This window comes from Colias eurytheme, chromosome 13 (assembly GCF_061535395.1).
Source record: "Colias eurytheme isolate Ceu_HAF_F1 chromosome 13, ilColEury1 Martin Lab GWU primary, whole genome shotgun sequence".
Classification (NCBI taxonomy): domain Eukaryota; kingdom Metazoa; phylum Arthropoda; class Insecta; order Lepidoptera; family Pieridae; genus Colias; species Colias eurytheme.
In genome coordinates, this window is record NC_142992.1 from 5,691,037 (window position 1) to 5,710,808 (window position 19,772).

General features: G+C 34.2%; 1 protein-coding gene across 1 annotated transcript in view; it reads left to right on the forward strand.

Annotated features, from left to right (window-relative positions):
• The window catches only part of LOC149903387 (BMP and activin membrane-bound inhibitor homolog), a 58,309-nt gene that overhangs the window by 36,010 nt on the left and 2,527 nt on the right, over positions 1–19,772 (forward strand). The window contains exons 2-4 of the mRNA XM_090108516.1: positions 9,610–9,778; positions 15,907–16,064; positions 19,276–19,447. Coding sequence (XP_089964642.1) covers positions 9,610–9,778; positions 15,907–16,064; positions 19,276–19,447 — 499 coding nt within the window. The remainder of the gene's footprint in view (positions 1–9,609; positions 9,779–15,906; positions 16,065–19,275; positions 19,448–19,772) is intronic.

The window sequence follows — 19,772 nt, forward strand, 5'->3', positions numbered from 1 at the left end:
TTGTAATGAACGAGAGAGTGGTGTGTTTTAACGTGAGCGGTGGTAGCTGTTTACAATACTACTTAAACATCTTAAATATTTAGTTTGTACCTTCCTTCTATTCTATTTGCTGATAACCCTCAAAATTTTGTGTAATCACTTATTAATGTAGCCTATATGTCTTGAAATACACATCGATTTAAATTAGTTCCACTTAATTTAGTTTAAAGAAAACAGCTTTACTCAAAATCTGTAAACATATTAGTTTTATCAGTAACGGAATAAGAGAATTGTGTTAATTACAAAGTTATCACTACTAAATATTTATATGTTAAATATATACAACTAATATAAGCGTTGGTTATCTCGAATAAGCTTATTAAATCTTCACCCATAAGTGTTATCAAGCATACTAGATTCACTTTGTTAATTAATCGAAATTTTAACCCAAATTATTGCATAAATTTCATAGAGAATGTCCAGCGTGTTTAAATGCTTACGACCTTTGCTCTCAAGTGCTAAGAAGTGTACATATTTCACCGATAAAAAACGCTACTGCGGTACAAATCGGGCACATTAATTAAGTTTTTAATCGGCTACCGTTCACGTAAATGTTAATGTTGTATGTTAATCACTATTAATCATTACACATTCCTAGAAAGTAATGATTTTCAATGAGCTTGAAGCAATGGAGCGATAAATTTGCCCGATGTGAATCTCTTTTTATGTTCGTGTGTGATTAAGAAAGTTAAGTGTTTATTACGCGTTGAAGATGCGATTAGATTTGTTGGATTGCACAATTTTCTACCAAGACAGTCTTGGAGTTAACGTAAATTAACTTTAAATGGAATTACCTATGTAGCTATAAAGTTTGTTGAATTAGTACGTACTAACTTTTACATTTGAACAAAACGGAGAAATAATTAAATCTTTTTACTCGAAGGAGAATTTACTGTAAAAACATAGTTAGGTGAGGATAAAATATATTATGTTGGTTTTCAGTATTTTCTTGATGTTTCGTGCATGCGTGTCACGCGAGTCATAATGATAAATGTGTGAGAGAAACTTGATAATTATTTCTTAACTATTTTAACGATTTCTTCGAAGTGATATTATGATGACCGCTCTAGATTCTAGCAAAGTTAACGGCTTTGAATAGTTTACGTTTAATTAGTATACAATATACATAATTCTATTTTTTTTATTAGAGTAGGTATGTGTTATCCTATGATATATTTAGTATTCTATAGAGTTAATCCATACTAATATTATAAATGCGAAAGTAACTCTGTCTGTCTGTTTGTTACTCAATCACGCCTTAACTACTGAACCAATTTGCATGAAATTTGGTATAGAGATATTTTGATACCCGAGAAAGGACATAGGATAGGTTTTATACTTTTATCCCAGAAATCCTACGGGAACGGGTTTTTCTTCGAAAACGTGGGCGAAGCCGCGGGCGGAAAGCTAGTGAAAAATAATTATAACATTTATTTTAAAATTTAATTAGTCATGAATCGCCTCAATGTCCCATAATTTACGTTAGTTTTAAGTTTACTGTATTTAAAACATTTTTAAATTAAGAAGGTATCAATGTAATTAATAGAATGGATAGGTGTTTAAAATAACTCGTTCGCTGATACTTACTTACTATTTAAAGTACGAGAAAAAACATAGGATACGGATAAGGATAAAAAACCGAAACACTAATACTATCGTGTGCAATTAATTAATTAGATACATTTATTACTAGTTTTCGTATTCTATTAATACTAGATTACAATATTTGTGGAATTCGTAATTTATTAGCGGATTAGAAACCACACTTAATTGCGGTTTTTTCATAAACAGTTATTCGAATATGGCACTTATGTTCTGTTTCGTACGGATGTGTTTATTTTAATGTACTTATATTTTTTTTAAGTTGAACGGGTCATTGGCCGCCGGTGATAGTATGAAATAGTATAAGTTGTTATTCTAATTATTTTTTATTTATTCGTAAATAAATTGGTGACGAATACAGGTGTAAGAGGCATCTGCTCTAGCTCGAACTTCGATAGAAATATGAATATCTCATTTCTTACTAAATTATAAACCAGCCATCTTTATTTTATAACATAGTTACATACCTAATATATTATTAGATCGACACTATTTGCAGGAAGCTACAATGCTTTCCAATCTGGCTTCTTCACACAAAAAAATCTCATACAAAAAACAAAAATATCGAATTTAATTCAACGCTTAGTCACTCGCCAATAAATGCCAATAAATAACGCATTATCTACTATTTATAAAAATACACATGTAAATAATGCTTGTGAAAACTACATGTTTTTGTATAGGCAACGCAATAAATTGCTGGCACTCAGAATCCATTAATTAATGATGGTTTGTAAAGCCGGCTACTCACGTACCTCACAGGGGCAATATTGAAACAATCTCGGTTGCACGGCCGCGGCGGTCGGAGAAATTTCAACTTTTCTCTAAATTGCCTCTGCTTGCCTATACACATTACGATTAAGGAGCCAATTAGGGGTGAAATTCCAATATTGCCCCTGCTGCAGGTACGTGAGTAGCTGGCTTAAGGAATTCTACTCGACGTGATATATAGCTGTATTAAGACGGGAATTAAATATTATCGATAGATACTGTTGACCTCGTGCCAGTATATATATGTGCCTATTAGTAGGTATTTATGCTTTTATCGAGTGAAAATCTTGAAATTATAAGCTATAGTATTTATGTCTGCTCGTTATAAGCTTTTATAGGCATAGGTACTCTAGTATTTATGTAATTTTGCCAGATAATAATCTATAGGCAGACCGAGGCAGATCTAGGGCAAGGGAGATTAGTGAAAACTAGAAATTAGAAGAATTTTGGATGTTTTTCTTTACAAATAGAAAAGTATAAGAGGTATCTCACTCATTAGTCATTAGTCATTACAATTAATAACGTAACTCAAAGGTTTTATTTGTGATAAGTTACAGTTATATTTTGGCGTTTATTTATCCATTCACAGTTTTCGCAAATCTCTCAAAAACAAAACGTATCAAAAATGTCAATTTACAAAAGTGATATGGCCACACTAAATACCGTGACCAAAAATGACCATCGTACGAAAAACCAAAAAAGGCAACTACACAATTACACATCGTTAAAATTCCCTCAATTAGTTTCATATAAAACGAACATATGTCCTTTTTCGCGCGGAACCTTGTAACATTTTTGTCTGACAGCTCACTGAATCTATTTAGTCTACACTCGTAGTGTATTTGCATCGCATATTGATAGCACTAAGTACCTACATCTATATATGGATGCCTGGTAACAAGTGGATAAAGTGCTCATCATTGTAGGATGCTTTTTGTTACATGTGATAGCGGTAGCGGAAAGCGAGTATTACAATGCATGTGCAATTATTAATTCATCGGTTTTGTTTTAATTTCAAAACTGATTATAATCCGTTTATTTAAGGACAAATTATTGCATGGCATTCCTTTTTGTTCCAGTTATTCTAAAGAATATTATCATCATTTAACAGCAACCCTTATAATATACGAGTATTTTGTCCACTCATGCACATTTTATTGCAATAAACTATAGCATACAAATTTATTTAGCTTCTTATCTTTCATACTATAGTTTATCTCAGATCGCACCTGAACAAATTCCTTTTGAAGGCACCGCAAACTAAACGTATTGGACTTTTGTTCACGCATAAATGAAGCTTAGAAATCGTTTGAGGCTGAATAATTAGAGGCGTGCTCTTACAAATAGAATATGTGTCTACAGCTATACGTGTGTGGTTTAATGAGTGGATAATGTGAATGGAATACGAATGGGAACATTAGGAAAGTTTGTGGCTGTTTATGACACATGCGTCCATGTGACAGTGCATGACAGTGTTACAAAGAAAAGAATGATTGGTGACCAAATAAATCGAATTGTGCATTTTCTCAATCATTTTTTATCAGTAATTTCATGATCCGATCGGTACGAAATAAAGCAAACTCATCAATTTACTTTTTTTAGAAATATTTCAAACATCATTTATTACTATCATTGTCTTTAACAAAATTCTAACTCTTCGTATAATGATGTGCATCCAAATATTTTCAAGCGCACTGACTCATATTGGACTATCAATAAATAAGATATGAGGCCTCGAATTTGCTTCGCTTATTGCTTATTATACATGCTAAATTAAAACTAAATACATATAAGATTTTCAAACATTGTCTATTTTTATAAAATTATATTATTCTGAAAAAAGCTCCAAAGAAAGTTTATCAAGTATATAGTAAGATGAATATAAATCCTATAATTTCTTTTAAAATATTCTGCATGAAGTAAAAGTTTGATAAAATTATCGAAACGAAAGCATATCCTTAGATACTGTTTATATTTTAGCTTCTTCTTTATAAAACAATATCATAATATAGCAATTCATCGGCCGCATTCCAGCTTCTTTCTGCCTCAGCGGCCATCTTCTAGTGAAATTGTTGAGTGTGAATTAATAAATGTAATATTTATTATAATAGAAACATATTATATGAAATATTTTCACGTTCATTTCATAATTTATAACTAAATCATAGTGGTACTTTATCCGTTTAAACTATATTCATTATTGACGTAGTAAAATTTAAAGTAGATCTACAAATTATGTAAATGACTCACAATATAGTGTCTTTAATAATAACGTGTACGCCGAATTTCCATACTTGAATTAATAAAAAACACACATATAAAACCAATTCCACGCTATAAACCTATTCCATAATTATAGCAGCGCACAATTACTGAATACCAAATACCAATAAATCTTCGCAAGCCGAGCGCTCATTCTAAGACTACGTTGTATTTTTTCACGATCTAATTAAACTGATTGAAAGGCGGCTCCGGATAACGGAGGAATGCGGTCGATGTCGAAATATCGATTAAACTTTTTGTACCACATACCATTCCTTTAAACAAATATTGGAAACATTGCCAATGCACTCACGGGCACACCGAATAATTCACACATTCGTATGTCACTTACCACGTGGATGTTGACATTCGAAAAATGTTTGCTCAAACGACAGTCGCCTATTTACACATAAAATTGAAACGGTCAACAAAAAGTACAAAAGCGGTCAAAGGTGCGCGGCACGCGCGTAATCGACGACGTATAAAATATTAAATAATTTGCCGCTAAGAATAAGTCATTGTGGACTTGTCTATAAACGTCATGCGTACAATCGAAGGGCTTATCTCGATCGCCTTTGAACAGGTCGTCCCAAAAGGAAAAAAAACGTTGCGTTCAGTTCAGGTAGGCAACCGGCCTATTGTGACTTAACGAGGCGTTGAATACTCGATACAACAGGTGGAGTTTTACCTCTTAGTCATTTTGCAGTTTTAGAAGTTCGATGAACGCATTTATTCAAATGTTATTCGAGTGGCGTGAAAGCGCTTGATGAACTCGACGGGGCGACGTGGACGGATTACTGATAAACGCAAACTAGATGCCGCGTTAGAATTTGGATGCAAACAAACAACATCTCTATCCCATTGTGTGAGAGGCGAGAAATGTTAATTCGATGAATCTTCATTTCCATTGCATTAATGCGAAAGCGATCCAACGAATCGACATAGATCAAAGTATTGGTTACATCAGATGCTTTAGAAAACTTGTACATTCGAATGATGTATTTTTATTAAGGTTTAACAGATTAGAGTTAAATGGCCAAGAAGATTTATCAAGGTACAAGTTGGAGCAAGCAGCAATATAGATTCCGAGATACGATAGAAGAAACGGTACACGATCCACTAGGCGCACATTCCATTACCAATTGAGGACGCACCACATTGACTGGCTATCATACTTTCCAAAGAAAAACAATAGCTACTTCCACGTAAAAAAAATACATTATTCTCGTATTTGTAGTTCTTCTTTCCGTTGCAATAAAAATAAGATGCAGTCTTGAAAATGGCCTTTTTGTAATCTTCGTAGGTAGCCATCTGTTTTCATATTACTTACTAATATTCATTATCTTGTCCAAATTTTCCTTAAAAAACATCACATCGTTATTGATACTGTAATTTGTTGCAAAATTACCTTTCATCTTTCTTGCGTCATTTTCGAATATCTCAATCTGAATTTAATTTTCGCAACAAAGCAGGCAGCGAGTTTTTATGAAACCTCCCGTAGCGGCCAGATTGTTGGCGCCGTTCGCTGTTAATTGCGTAGCACTGAGGACATCCATTATTGAAGATAATTCAGCTAGCGCAATTAGAAGATGAGTCGTGATTCCACTGGCGATCGCGATAAAGCGCCCGCCTGATATAAATTAACCGGACCCGGCTATTAGGAACGGCTTCAGGCTTTTTAGTGACTGTAATCTTGTCCACTCAACTGGTCTCCTCATTACCTAGATCATTACAAAAGCTCGAACGATCATCTTAATTATTATCTATCTACTGTTCTTATTTACGTGCATCTTTGTAGGATTTCAAGCAGACATAAATATAGTCTCTGAAAAAAGGTAACTGTATTCACATTCTTTAGAATTCCAATGCAAAAATACATGGACAGTTTCATACCGAACGGTGATTTAGTTTTTAAAAAATACGATTAGAAACGGGTCCCAAACTAGCTTACTGCAATAAAAATCACAGATAGAACTTTCGGCTTAGCAATATACGTTCGTTATGCTAATCAAAGAACGGAATGCCAACAAGGCCGCAAAGCAGCCTTGCTTTTTCCGCATCATCCAATCATCTAGGAGCCAGTTAGGCTGGCTCCAATGGCCAAACCGGCTTCCACGCGAGCCAAACATTATTAAAGTAATAAAGTACCAGATACAAGGTGGTTCGACAGCGTGTGAACGTCGAGAGAAAGCCGCTGTCGCAACGCGAGTAACGTTATTACTATCTTATAGCTATTCTGACGACTCAGATCGCTGGCCGTAGAATGCCGCTAAGTTTTAAGTCTATAAAATATTTAAACTTCATAACACTCGTGAGGTATAAACGTTTTATTGGTGGCAATCAACGTTAATGTAAAAACTTGTGATGATTATTGTCCAAATCCCGTCCAAATCCAAAAATATTTATATTTAAACGCCGTAATATTGGTCTTTATCTTAATCTCGTACAATTACATCACGACAGTATATTAACTTAAATCTACTTAATGCTGATTGACCATGCTTCTGCATTTGTGCTTCAGAAAGGTAATTAATAAAATCAACGCAAAGACTTAAATCGGTAGCACAGGTTCCACAGTGGAATACATTTTGCGTTATCTGGACTGGAATCATAATTGAATTTCCAATATGAAACGAGCGAATGCTGCAAAGAAATGTTCGCAACTTGATATCCTGGAAGCTTTATAGCGGGCTTTAATGAAATTGAAAAGACATCGCAAACGAAGCGATGCAATTTATCTTTTTCTTGTGATCAGCGCGCAGTGGTCGTTTCTTCATGCGGACGATTCAATCGCGATTTATTCTCGACTCAAAATCTGATCGGCCGCTTTGTGTAATAAACACATCTTTTGGATGTTTGTTAAACAAATTTCTCTCTTTGTTGTGATATAATTTGAAACCATTTTCATAATGCTTTTGTAAATGGAAGCTTAACCTTAATCACCGCTAACAGAGCCACGCGCCTCGAGGGTGACTGATCGCTTTGAATACCGTAAAAGGCACGGTGTGTCAAACATTTACATTCGTGAAGCCGCGCATTCCCAGCAAATGCGCCGTGAAGATGCGCCGGCGCCGCCTCTGTGATATAAAAGGACTTAACTGTGAGCATCATCGTAAACAACTGTGTAAATAATAAATCTAAGAAATAAAATCAAAAGTTCGGATAAGGAGCACTTTACTCTATCTTATAATGTTGAAAACCGATGGAGCCCGCTACGACTCATTAGTTATTCCATCTCGCTCGTCTTACCTCGCTTTATCCTTTTTACTCTCATCTCGGGAGGGCCATTTATCAATTCCAAATAACATGCCGGGACCTTTTCTCTCTTCTGTTTATTTATTTTTTATTTACCTTATCCTTTGGTGCTCCGTTGTGATTCTTTTTTACTCGAAATTGATTGTAAAGCCGACTTAATGATGTTCATCTAATGTACGATGCTTCGATAACGCTAATTGTACTTCTAATGAGTCAGTATTTATTGCTTCGTTTTACTAATCAAATGGTAAAAGCTTTCATATCATTGAAAAGTGACCGTGAAGTTCAAAGCATTTGAAAAAATGTTGATGTATTCCGTATCATTAAAATGAATAATTGCAATATGTTTTTACCACTACTTACGATTCATTAACATGGATTTAATGTGATTGAAGTGGAAATTTCTGCAAATCAATGCTTCACAGTTTGTTCTTTAATTATTTACTTTTTGCACGTCAGCTCTCTGCCCTCCCGTCGTTTGCAGACTTCATCTCGATCGAAAAGGAGCGCTATTGAAATTCTGCAGCTTCTTGCCATCTCTTGAAAGATTTAATGTGGGCTTTTTACTACGATTCCCGGAGATTCTGAGGATCGAAAATTGTAAATTTATTTGTCAAGAAACTTAACATTCTTTTAATGTTAATTAGTATGTATTACCAAACTTCACTGAACGTTAAGGAATTACCTACTTAAGACAAGTCAATGTATCTTATAGATTCGGATGATGTTTTACGCCAAGGGGGGTCTATGCGCGTTTCCCTAAGTCCCTCCGAGCAAAGCAAATAAAGCGGCATCCATCTAAAATTAATTTTGTTTTGTTTTATCGTCTGGAGTCGAAGCATTTACATTGAATGTGCTCGGAGGCTGCCCGTTCTCAGGATATTTATGTAGGGGCTCTCGGTATATGACGCGCGCATTATTCATACTCGATACACGTTATGGAATATTTGTTTATTTTTGTCCGTTCATCGCCTTTTCGGCAAGTTAGACAGACCACATTATTAAGAAACGAATGCTTGTATAGAACAGATAAATGATATTCTATTCCATTTCATCAAACCTAAAATTCAAGAATGGATTTCCCGTTAGCTATAAAAAAGTAATAGTTTGGTGCTTGAATATCGTATTCAAGGGAATTTTATAACTGTATACAAAACGATGTGAACAGTACGATAGAGTGAATCATAGCTATGCAGGGCACAGAAGGTTCGAGCTATCAAAGTTTACGAGGCACGGGCGCCGCACCGTCCACAATCTTGATTGGATCCACTGCTAGTATTTACTGCATTTCCTATTGCATTCGCAACTATAGTTTCCTGCATTCAATTGTTTATAAATAAGTAACATTTAACGGTTATTGTGTATTCGTGCTGTTTTATTGTTTCTCTGTGATCTCGAAATAACTCCGAATTTCATTTTAGTGTTATTAGTTTACGATTCGACAATATGTTAACGTTCGTTCTGAGAACGTGTCCGTATTGTACCAATTATATGAAGCATGAGAAATTAATATTTCTTGGCATATTGATAACTAATTTAGTAATTTCTGAATGCATTTTCATTCGAAGAAATAAAGGGGTATCTTCACAATGATTTCATTGCTTTAAAAAGTAAACAATTGATTCTATTTCGAAAGAAATTAATCTGATAACGATATTTATGCCTTGTTTTTCCTTGCAGATCCAAAACCAGAGGGAGAAGTGGAAGGCGTCAGGTGCTACTGTAATACGGCGCAATGTGTGAGCACGGGGTACATGTGTCGGTCGAGGAAAGGCGGTGGCTGCTACAGCGAGCTACCACCCAGGAGACACCATGCAAGACACGGCTGTCTACATCATTTAGCTGAAAGGTAATAGACAATAACGATCAATAATAGACGTGTAAAAACTAGAATACGAAGTGTAGATAGAATTGAAGAAACGTATGCATTTACTAGAACAGAAAGTATCTTGGGATTCTTTTTCTTTGTAAATATAGATATATGTGTAAGTAGAGACGTAAAGAAGTCATAAATTACAGTAATTATTTTCCAGTCACCACATACGTATATTAACTTTAGATTTGTAGCCATAAATTATTCATAATGGCCAAAATACTGAAAACAAGTTTCTCAATAATGTTTTTATATGTTAAATATGGCCAACAATACAGGAATGATATCGTATAAATTTTAATGGCTGACATTTCTTTATGCTGTTTTAGTATGCGAGCTTTTAAAATTTGATTGAGTAAGAGTCCAAAGATTTTATTATCACTAATTACATGATAAGGGTTGAATCGGTTTGAAGGAATTTATATGGACAATTTAAGTGCCATGAAACCTGTAATAATATGCACCCACATTAAATATAAGTAGATCGTACACGACAACGCGTTCAATTGGATATGAAATCTATTTATTTTCTCAAGCAAAAACCATATCTTGAAGTGAGCGTGCGTGTTAATCGCAATTTCGCCTCTTATTTGTTTTGGCTTTCTGTACCACAATGGATTCCTGTTTTTCTTATTAACTTTCATCATAAAATTAATTATCTATTCTTTTGTTAGCTGCCGTACTAAACCGCGTTGTCATCCATCATTTCTGCTTATCACGCTTGAGAACGATCTTACTAAATATCCTATACGATGCGTCCGATGTATCTTCAATCAATTTGTCTTCGGTCATTTCAAAATTACTCCATACGGCTTTCAACATCCATAGTACCTGTATTAAATTATAAATCAATATGAACTATTACATCGCCTTTCGTCATGTTCTTCAAAGCAATACCGTTTCGAATCATCTTTATTAAAGCCAGAGTTTGTGCAATTTATTTATCGTTTCTCAGTTATTTATTTTAGCTCTACAGGCTTTTTATTTGCCAAACGTCTATTCCAATACAAAAATAAATAAATTAGGAGCACTCTGCAATTCTTTGCAATGTCTGAGAGCCAAAAATCCAAAATAAGTCTCTTAAGTTTCGCAACAAAAACTATGAGTCGAGACGATCCGCCCTCCCATAACAAAAACCATTTAGGCAGAGTGGCCCGGTACGGAGCCCATGATGTGAAACCTCGCCGCTCTTGACTGAGTTTTTCTGCATTAAAATGCCTGCTCCGTTGATTATCTTATTCAGATCGAGCCCCGCTCAGAGAACTGGTTCCGTCTGCGGGCGGCATTTTATTTGTTTTAAATAATTTTTGCTCCTTTTTGGCAATCGCTCGCCGTTCATTATCTACGTTAACGATCGCTGCGTCTACTTCGTTAAGATTTCGATCGAATATATTGAAATTTACGATTTATCGGTAATTAGTTTTATTGAAATTGTTTGTTGTTATAAATTGTGGTCGATTGACGTGTAATATGTGTCCTCGTTTGCTGAGATAAGGGTGACGAGTAGCCCGGGGTTGAGTCAAAGGCCGGGAACATAGATAGCGCGGCCACTGAACTAAACAATGCCTAATAAAATTGCACTCTCTATTGCGCAGTCATAAAGAACTTTATAGACTATAGAGTACGGACATTACGACTTTTAAATGTCGTTGTATTTCAGATAGTGTCACATCTCTAATAGATAGCGCGCATTTCGAACCCTTTTAGTCCGGGATACATCGCCCATTTTTGCAAGTGATTACTATCAAGCTAATTTTTCGTGAGTAGCTTTATTTTGATGAGATGCCCAATAATTTCATGTACGAAACTCTCGATTGTGGTAGCTTACAGAGGTAACAAGGATAAAAAATTTTGATTTGACGGTTCTCAAATATTTATTACGCAATTTGTAGGACAATATGTCTGTTGAATTATATAAGTATTAAATAAGTGAAAATAAAAAAATCAGCTGGTTAGTAATCATTTATGATGACTTCGTTATCGATACACATTGGAAAGGGGGACTCTTTGATCAAACCATAGATTTTGTAGGACAAATATTTTTTCGAATAATTTAGATAATTATCTTGAGATTGAACAAAAAAAAACATTGAGTTAGTAATTAATATTTGAGAACCATCAAATCAAAATATTTTATCCTTGTTTCCTCTGGTAGCTACCACAATCGAGAGTTTCGTACATGAAATTATTGGGCATCTCATCAAAATAAAGCTACTCACGAAAAATTAGCTTGATAGTAATCACTTGCAAAAATGGGCGATGTATCCCGGACTATTTGGTGCAGCTATTATTCTATTCAGTGATAACAAAGAGAATGGGCAACTCTTATCTCTGGTGGCCAGAGGTAATATTTACATTTCATTTGAATTAAATGTCAAAGCATTGTTTTAAAATAGATATTTGGGACAGAGATGACTATTATTAATAGCTAATTTATTTATAGAGCAAGCAAATATTGATAAAAATCGTAATATAAGTAGATTGGATGGATAGAGTAACTTCTACTATATATTGATAATTTAATTAACGTTAATTGCGTATTGATATCAATATTCTGGATCAAGTTGAAACATGTCAAGTTATAATTGGCAATTTTACAATAATAATGAAACTTTATCGCCGCTTTATCTTCGCAGTTCTTTTTTCCGCTTGAGAGCTTGATAAATATAATTATTGTACGCTTTTAATTAGTTCGTCGTTGCAGTAGGATTGTGTTTGGTATTGAAATTGTTTCTTTACGGTCGGATGGCTATAAAATGTTTATTTAGTGAAAAATAAACATGATAATTTAAAAACACATGCATTAATTACTTGCACGTTTTGCAGACTTTTCCAATTGCTTTTTATACATTATGTTCTTAAATATAGTGCTTCTATTTAAGAAAATAATGTCTAAATATAATATATTGATAGAAAAACAATCACAACGACAACAAATACCATGTTTAGAATGGTCATAATTTTGATCAAAGACGTTATACTATGGTAACGTCTTTGATTTTAATTCACTTTTTTTTTTTTTTTTTTTTACAGTACAATAGGGGAGCGCTTGAACTTTTATATTATTGCTTTGACATTTAACAAATCTATTTGCCTCACACATGCCCCATAACTAAAGATTAGTCCGGTTTCTAAGTTTATTTACATTTAGAGCAAATATATTTTGATGTAACATAAATCTGGGATTATGGTAATTCGTAACAGGCTTCGATGGAGACATTTGTAATGCAATTGTTCGTGTAATACCGGCAGGTTGACTTTGGGTGGTACGAATATTATGAAAGCGATTTCATATCTAAATATGTTTATTAAGCATGCTGTCAGACTTTGCTTATATGTAATAAGGCCATATATTTCACACGAAAAATGGGAGATAATTCTGAAATTAAATACAATAAGATATGATTAAAGTTTTAATGTAGGTATTAGAACTATTTCGATACAAATTATAGAATTAGTAGAGTTTTATAAAGGTTATTTATATCATTTAGTTTTGAATACTTACTCAATATTCAGTACACACATTGAAACAGTAAAAGCTATTTGCAGTTAATAAAACTAAGTCCCTTAGACTCGCCTCATGTTTTAAAATTAACATGTGGTGTTTGAGGGGGGACGACATTAAATAAAAAGTTAAGTATAAACTAATAAACTTGTCATTTTAATATATAATTCCTTGAAATAAGTTTATTCATGGAAATTAATAAAATGATACAATTATGAATAAATATTAGATAATATCTATTTTCTTTTGTTTCTGCAACTTTACCCCATTCGAATTACTAGAAGGTATTAAAAACATTATCAATATAATATTAATTCTTATAATGCACTTATAGGATAGCAGATAGTATCTTTGTCGATTCAGCCAACTGTCCATCTTATCATTTCTTAAAAGCCTTTAGTAGGTCAATCGCTAAAAATAAAGCCTCTGAGTGCAGAAGACGCGTAAAAAGTTGAAGACTTTTAAAATAATTAAGCAGTTTTTTACGTCAATCTCTGTTTTCAATTCATGCCACATTTACGTACTAACACTGAATATATTAACAGGTATTAACTAAAGAAATGCCTAACATTATCACGTTCTCTATAAAGGTTCACTTAACACTTGCTATAAAAAGCAGATAAAGTGGTAGCACAATATTTAATTCGGCTAATTTGAATAGTGACGACATTTTCTCGTGGGAAAATATCAGACGAATATTTTGAATACGGCCGATAGACGATAGTTAAGAAGTATTTCTTGATAAATCGTTTAGCCTAATCGCTTGAATGTTCCGAATATTTTATTGTTGTTCGCGATTAGCATTTTGAATATTTCGGTATTGGAGGTTTTTATGCGCGTTACAAAAATATGGTCGGCTTGAAGTTTTATTGCATTTTTAGTTTAGTTTTATTTTTTTGATATTATATTCATTATAGCTATCTAAAAATTTCTACTTTCACATCATCTCATCATCATGATATGTAATAGAGAATTTATATAGGATTTAAAAACTAAATTTCTAAACATATTTTTGAAAGCAAACATATACAGGGTGTCCCACTGTTGGTATACTAAGCGCGAAGGGACTTGTAGTTTTGCATACGCTGAGTACGTAAAAAATAATTATAAAATTCCAGACGCATTTTTTTTTCAAATAGATGAATTCTAAAAACTCTATCTGTACACTCTAACAAGCAACCCGCCCAGCTTTGCCACCAGCACGTGAGCTATCGTTTAAGAAAATGTTTTCAAAGACAAAATGCTTACATTAGAGAAGCGGTATATGCCGGCTGCGCGAAGCTAGAGAAGAAAACATGGATTTTCAGGGAAAAATTAGCAAAAAATTTTTGTCGTAATTTTGTTGTTTAAATATTTTTTACGTGATCAGTGTATGCAAAACTACAAGTCCCTTCGCGCTTAGTATACCAATAGTGGGACACCCTGTAAAATAATAAGTGTTAATCAAAGCCAATCTTTAATTTCTCGTGTAAAATCAAACACAAGAAAATACGAAATAAAAGCCAGGTAAATAATAAGCTACACCATTCCCATTCCTTTAAAGACGTCTTACAAGTTTGCTTTGAAATTTATCCTGTGAGAACCTCAGCCAATGCTTGCGATTAAAAACCAAACTACAATTTGTATTCTGCAAGTGTGGGCGAACTGTGGCTTACCTTTGAGTTATTGTTTGAAAAAACCGTTTAAGGTATATTTAAATTCTTCGCCTAAGATATTGCTTTAACCTTGGGTATCTGACATCGGGCATAAATTACTATTTACATTGTTATGTTTATTCAAATTATCGTATTGTTATAAATTGAGTAGAAGTTAACTCGATAACTATTGCAAATTGCTTAATGTTATGCTGAATTTATTTAATATTTTATGAATCAACATTCTTACAATCGACTGAAGAATTGTTTACTTTATTAAATTTATATGTAAATGATCAGAGTAGGTACAAATATAAATAATGTGATTGCTCACTTCAGAGATATTCAAGTGTGTGTATAGGCTGATAATTTTGATTTAACTTGACTCTTTATAGCTTGACCTTTAAGCTGTGCTCATCATCATAGTATTGTATGTTTCTCAAATTGAGGACTTTAACGTTTTTGGTATATTGTATAGAATCTAATAACATGCTAATGCCATCTAATATCATTGGACAGTTATCTGTCCGACAAATACCATTTACAGATTCTTATCAGACTTTTAAAGTTTCTCACTTATTTAGTAATCGTAGTACAGTTATGACGAGAATTTTAGTTCTATTCCCGAAAAAATAATGCAATGACAGTATTTTTGATGATTCGATCGAAAGGACAGTGAAAGAACAGTCAAATGGAGTATTCATAGTATGCTCTATCCCAGAATGCACGTAATAACTCAGGCCCCGGAATCACAGACACAATAGAAAATCTATTGTGTCGTGGACCGATCGGGCCGTTCGGGGCTCAATGGGTTAAATAAATAATACTCTATGAATATGTTTCAAATATCCTCATTTGTTCATACTACCAGGACATTTATATTTTAAACCCTAAATTACCACGCTTATCAAGTGGTACTAGAACCTCTAAGTATCAACCTAACCAATTTCCTTATCTAATTTCAGAGAAGAAGAAGCGCTATCCCACTGCCAGAACACGCCGTCCTCTGGCGGTCCACCCCCACGGGAGCACTCCTTGCTGCTCTGCTGCTTCCGAGACCTGTGCAACCATGAAGACAGCCCTATAGCCAGGGCAAGGCTCAACCTTACTGCTAATGATTTAGGTAAATACGGTTTTATGTTTTATGTCTATGTATGTGTGTGTGTTGTGCTGTCTCTGATAAATAAATGTTTCTTTCTTTCTTTCTTTCTTTCTTTCTAAATAATAAACGCATCTTTAGTAGACTTTAGAAAACAGATGTGACAGCGGTATTTCAGCGGTATACAGTGTGCGGTATTTCAGCGGTCTAAAGAAAGTATATTTGTACCTTATGTATTATTCTGGTACAAAAGCTACACCACTGGCAAGTATCATCAAAATCCATTCATTGGTTTTTACGTGAAAGAGTAACAATCATCCGTACATACAAACTTTCACATTATTACTTTTTATTATTTTCTAGGTAGGATGTAATCGGATAGGATTAGGCCATGAATAGTAGGGGTATTTATTTCATCCTTTGTTTAATATCTCGGGATGTCTGCATAATATTCGCACTGTATTTATTATCTCACCCATAAATATTGTGATTCCAGTAAAGCAGCACATATCTCTCGCTAGAAATTCAATAAAACACAATTGTCCGCGATTTCCGCGAACAAAGATATTATTCCAGCGATCCCATATCTAACACAAACAGTGACTCAGCCGATGTGACATGAATGGCTAAGCATTTTGAATTGCATCACTGTTATATAATATACCGCAAAATTTTGAATTTCAAATCGTTTTAAAGTAACTGTGAATTCGATTACATTTACTATATTCGAATGCACCCAAATTTATATTCTCAAAACGTTCCTCTGTTTTGACCAACTTCAGGAAAATGTATCGATGCATTTTTAATATTTTTTGTTAAAAATATTCCCTACGATAAAGACAGATTTGTTTCTTTCGCATCTTCTTTTGTAAATGGGATAGAAACACTAAGTAAATCACTAAGCAAGGCAAACAAGACACTAATCTCCCCTCTATTTAGTGTATTCCTAATAGGATCGAGGTTTTGTAAAATAATAATGTATATGAAAGTTGCTATAAGTTGTAAATTAATATGCGTCAAGTGCAGACCTCTTCCAAGTTCCAATAACGCACACTGACAATATGAATGCAACTGCTAATTATGCATTCGATATTATGGTGGAGATAGTTCCGGGTACCGTCCTATTCGATAGGCCTCCTTCTTGGAACGAACGATAACCAACTATTTAGTCTGTAAGATAATTAAATTGTACTGAAATGATCGGTGTTGGTTACTTACGATATAATAAAAATGTGCTTTCAAATTGCGCTATTGATTTTGATTGTCTGCAATATGAGCTTTATGTTTTAATTTTTATTGGAAACTTCTGTTTAAATATAATATCGGAATAAATTCGTTCGCTATTATAACTTTTTACTTTATAGTTTCTTAGCTATAAAATAGCCAATCTTTTTTACAATGACGACTAATTAAAAAAAAATATATTTAAATTATATTCTTTTATGTAAGCACGTAACCAGCATTCATACAAAGGAATTCATACCAGACATATTTGTGGAAAAAATCGCAAAAATTCCAATAATTTCTACCGATAAGAGTTCTTATCTAGTGAAATACGTTGCATAGTGATTATGCGTGAGCTGCGTGGATAAATTTCTTTTGCACACAACACTTGACTTTTGACTTTGATCTCGAATTACCGATTACGTATATGTGACGTTCTGTCTTTAATAAATAAAAATAATAACCATAAGATAGAGGATATCTATCTATAATATTCGTCAACACAACGTTTATTCAAAGTTAATTTAATTACATATAGAATTACTGAACTAATACCTAGTATTAATTATTTTTATGGATTATATAATAACTATCATTACAAATCAATAACTGTTTAGAAAGACAATTTATCCTACCTTTTATTTTGTAATTTAAGGTATCCTACTAACATTTTAAATGCGAAAGTTCGTAAGAATGTATGTGATGGTTGTCTTACTAAATTTGACTTGACACTTAGCAGTGATCTATGTAAGGCGCGGGTCAAACACAAGCGGCGCGGGCGCGGGCGTGCCATAAGCGCACCTCTTGAATCTGTTTTGCACCACGTCCTTCTTATACATTTTGTATGAAAGAATTTTGGAAAGGCGACGAGGCGGCACGCCACGGTTGCGCCGCGGGCGTACCGCAGGCGCGCTTCCCCCATCGTATCCAAATAGAGGTCAATTCACGGTCATACACAATCAAAAACAAATCGGGTGGTAGGAGACGGTAGCCTGTCAGTCAAAAATGTGTTCTCTCTGTGTGGAATTATATAGAGCTGCTATTACATACCCTTCTTCGTTTTGTTTTTAAAGGTGAATTGAATTAATCGATGAAATGATTTACACAGGTGATGGCAGTAGGGAAAGTGAAAATGAAGAAGAGCATAATGAAAGTTCCCATGTATTTACAATGTCAGAAATAAAGATAATCCTGATTTTGATTGTGTTTTTTATTTATTTGTAATTGTAATAATATTGTGGAATGATCAGTACTGTAAATACTTTTGAACTGAGATTTTAATGATAAGATTTATATGGTTTAAATGTAAACCTGTGTTTGAAAACCATATTTTATCTATAATATAATATTATAAAGAGGAAAGGTTTGTATGTATGTATGTATGTATGGTTTTCACGCATAAACTAGGTACTGGACCGATTTTGATGAAATTTGGCACAGATAATCTTTAGACCCTGAGAAAGAACATAGGCTACCTTTTATTGCGAAATATGTACCACGGGCGAAGCCGGGGCGGACCGCTAGTACAATATAAATTTTGTGTTATTTTAACCTTCTTTTCTTCCATCATTACACCAGTACTACTTTAAATTCCAACATTTCCAACAAAGATATATTTGCATTCGTGGGGTTATCCTCGCTATTTACTTACAAGGAATCATCAAAACAAAATCGTTACTTTCAAATTAATGTTAACCTCTTTTAGCACAAAAAACATAATTTTACTAAATAATGCATGAAGAAAATGCATTTAACCACTCTATATAAATATCATTTTCGGACGCCAACAGCGCGCCCGATGCGCGCCGGCAGTGCGCCCGCGGTGCGCCCGGTGCGCGCCGCGCCGCTTGTATATGTCCCGCGCCTTATGTACCACACAAAATACCACATAAATATGTACTTCCTTTTCTATAAAAACAGATTGATAATCGATTCATTCTAATGAAAAAAAATAATTTCATAGAACATCGCTAATTTGAATAAAACCTTTAACCATTAATCTTTTTTTCAGGAGGCAGCGCAGTAGCCAGCGAGCCTGGCGCCAGCTACAACGGCGAGGTGTGGTTTAAAGCGGCGACCATCGCGGTGCCCGTGTGCGGCGCGCTCATACTGTTCCTGCTGGTGGCCGTCGCAGTTCGACTGCTCAGAGCTGATGCGTTGTTGCACGCTGATAGGAAACTGAGGTGTGTAGTTTTGACGTGCCAACGTCTTATAATTCGATAGAGCCGGCTGCACGCACGAAAAAACATGACTCATGCGGCGTTACCTCGCCCTGAGGCGTTCCATGTGGCTTGAAGTGCAAGTGAGAGCGCGGAACGAGTGACGAAGAAGCGCAATCAGACGTTGTCACGTTCAACTATCGTCAGTAAACCGACTTTACAGAGAACCAATTTTTTTAATTGAATGTGTGATTGTTTCATAAGTAGGATGAGAATCCGCTATTCAAAATTATTCTAGTAATTCTTTACATGGTGTGGTTGATATTAAATTAATGATTGAAGATCGTGT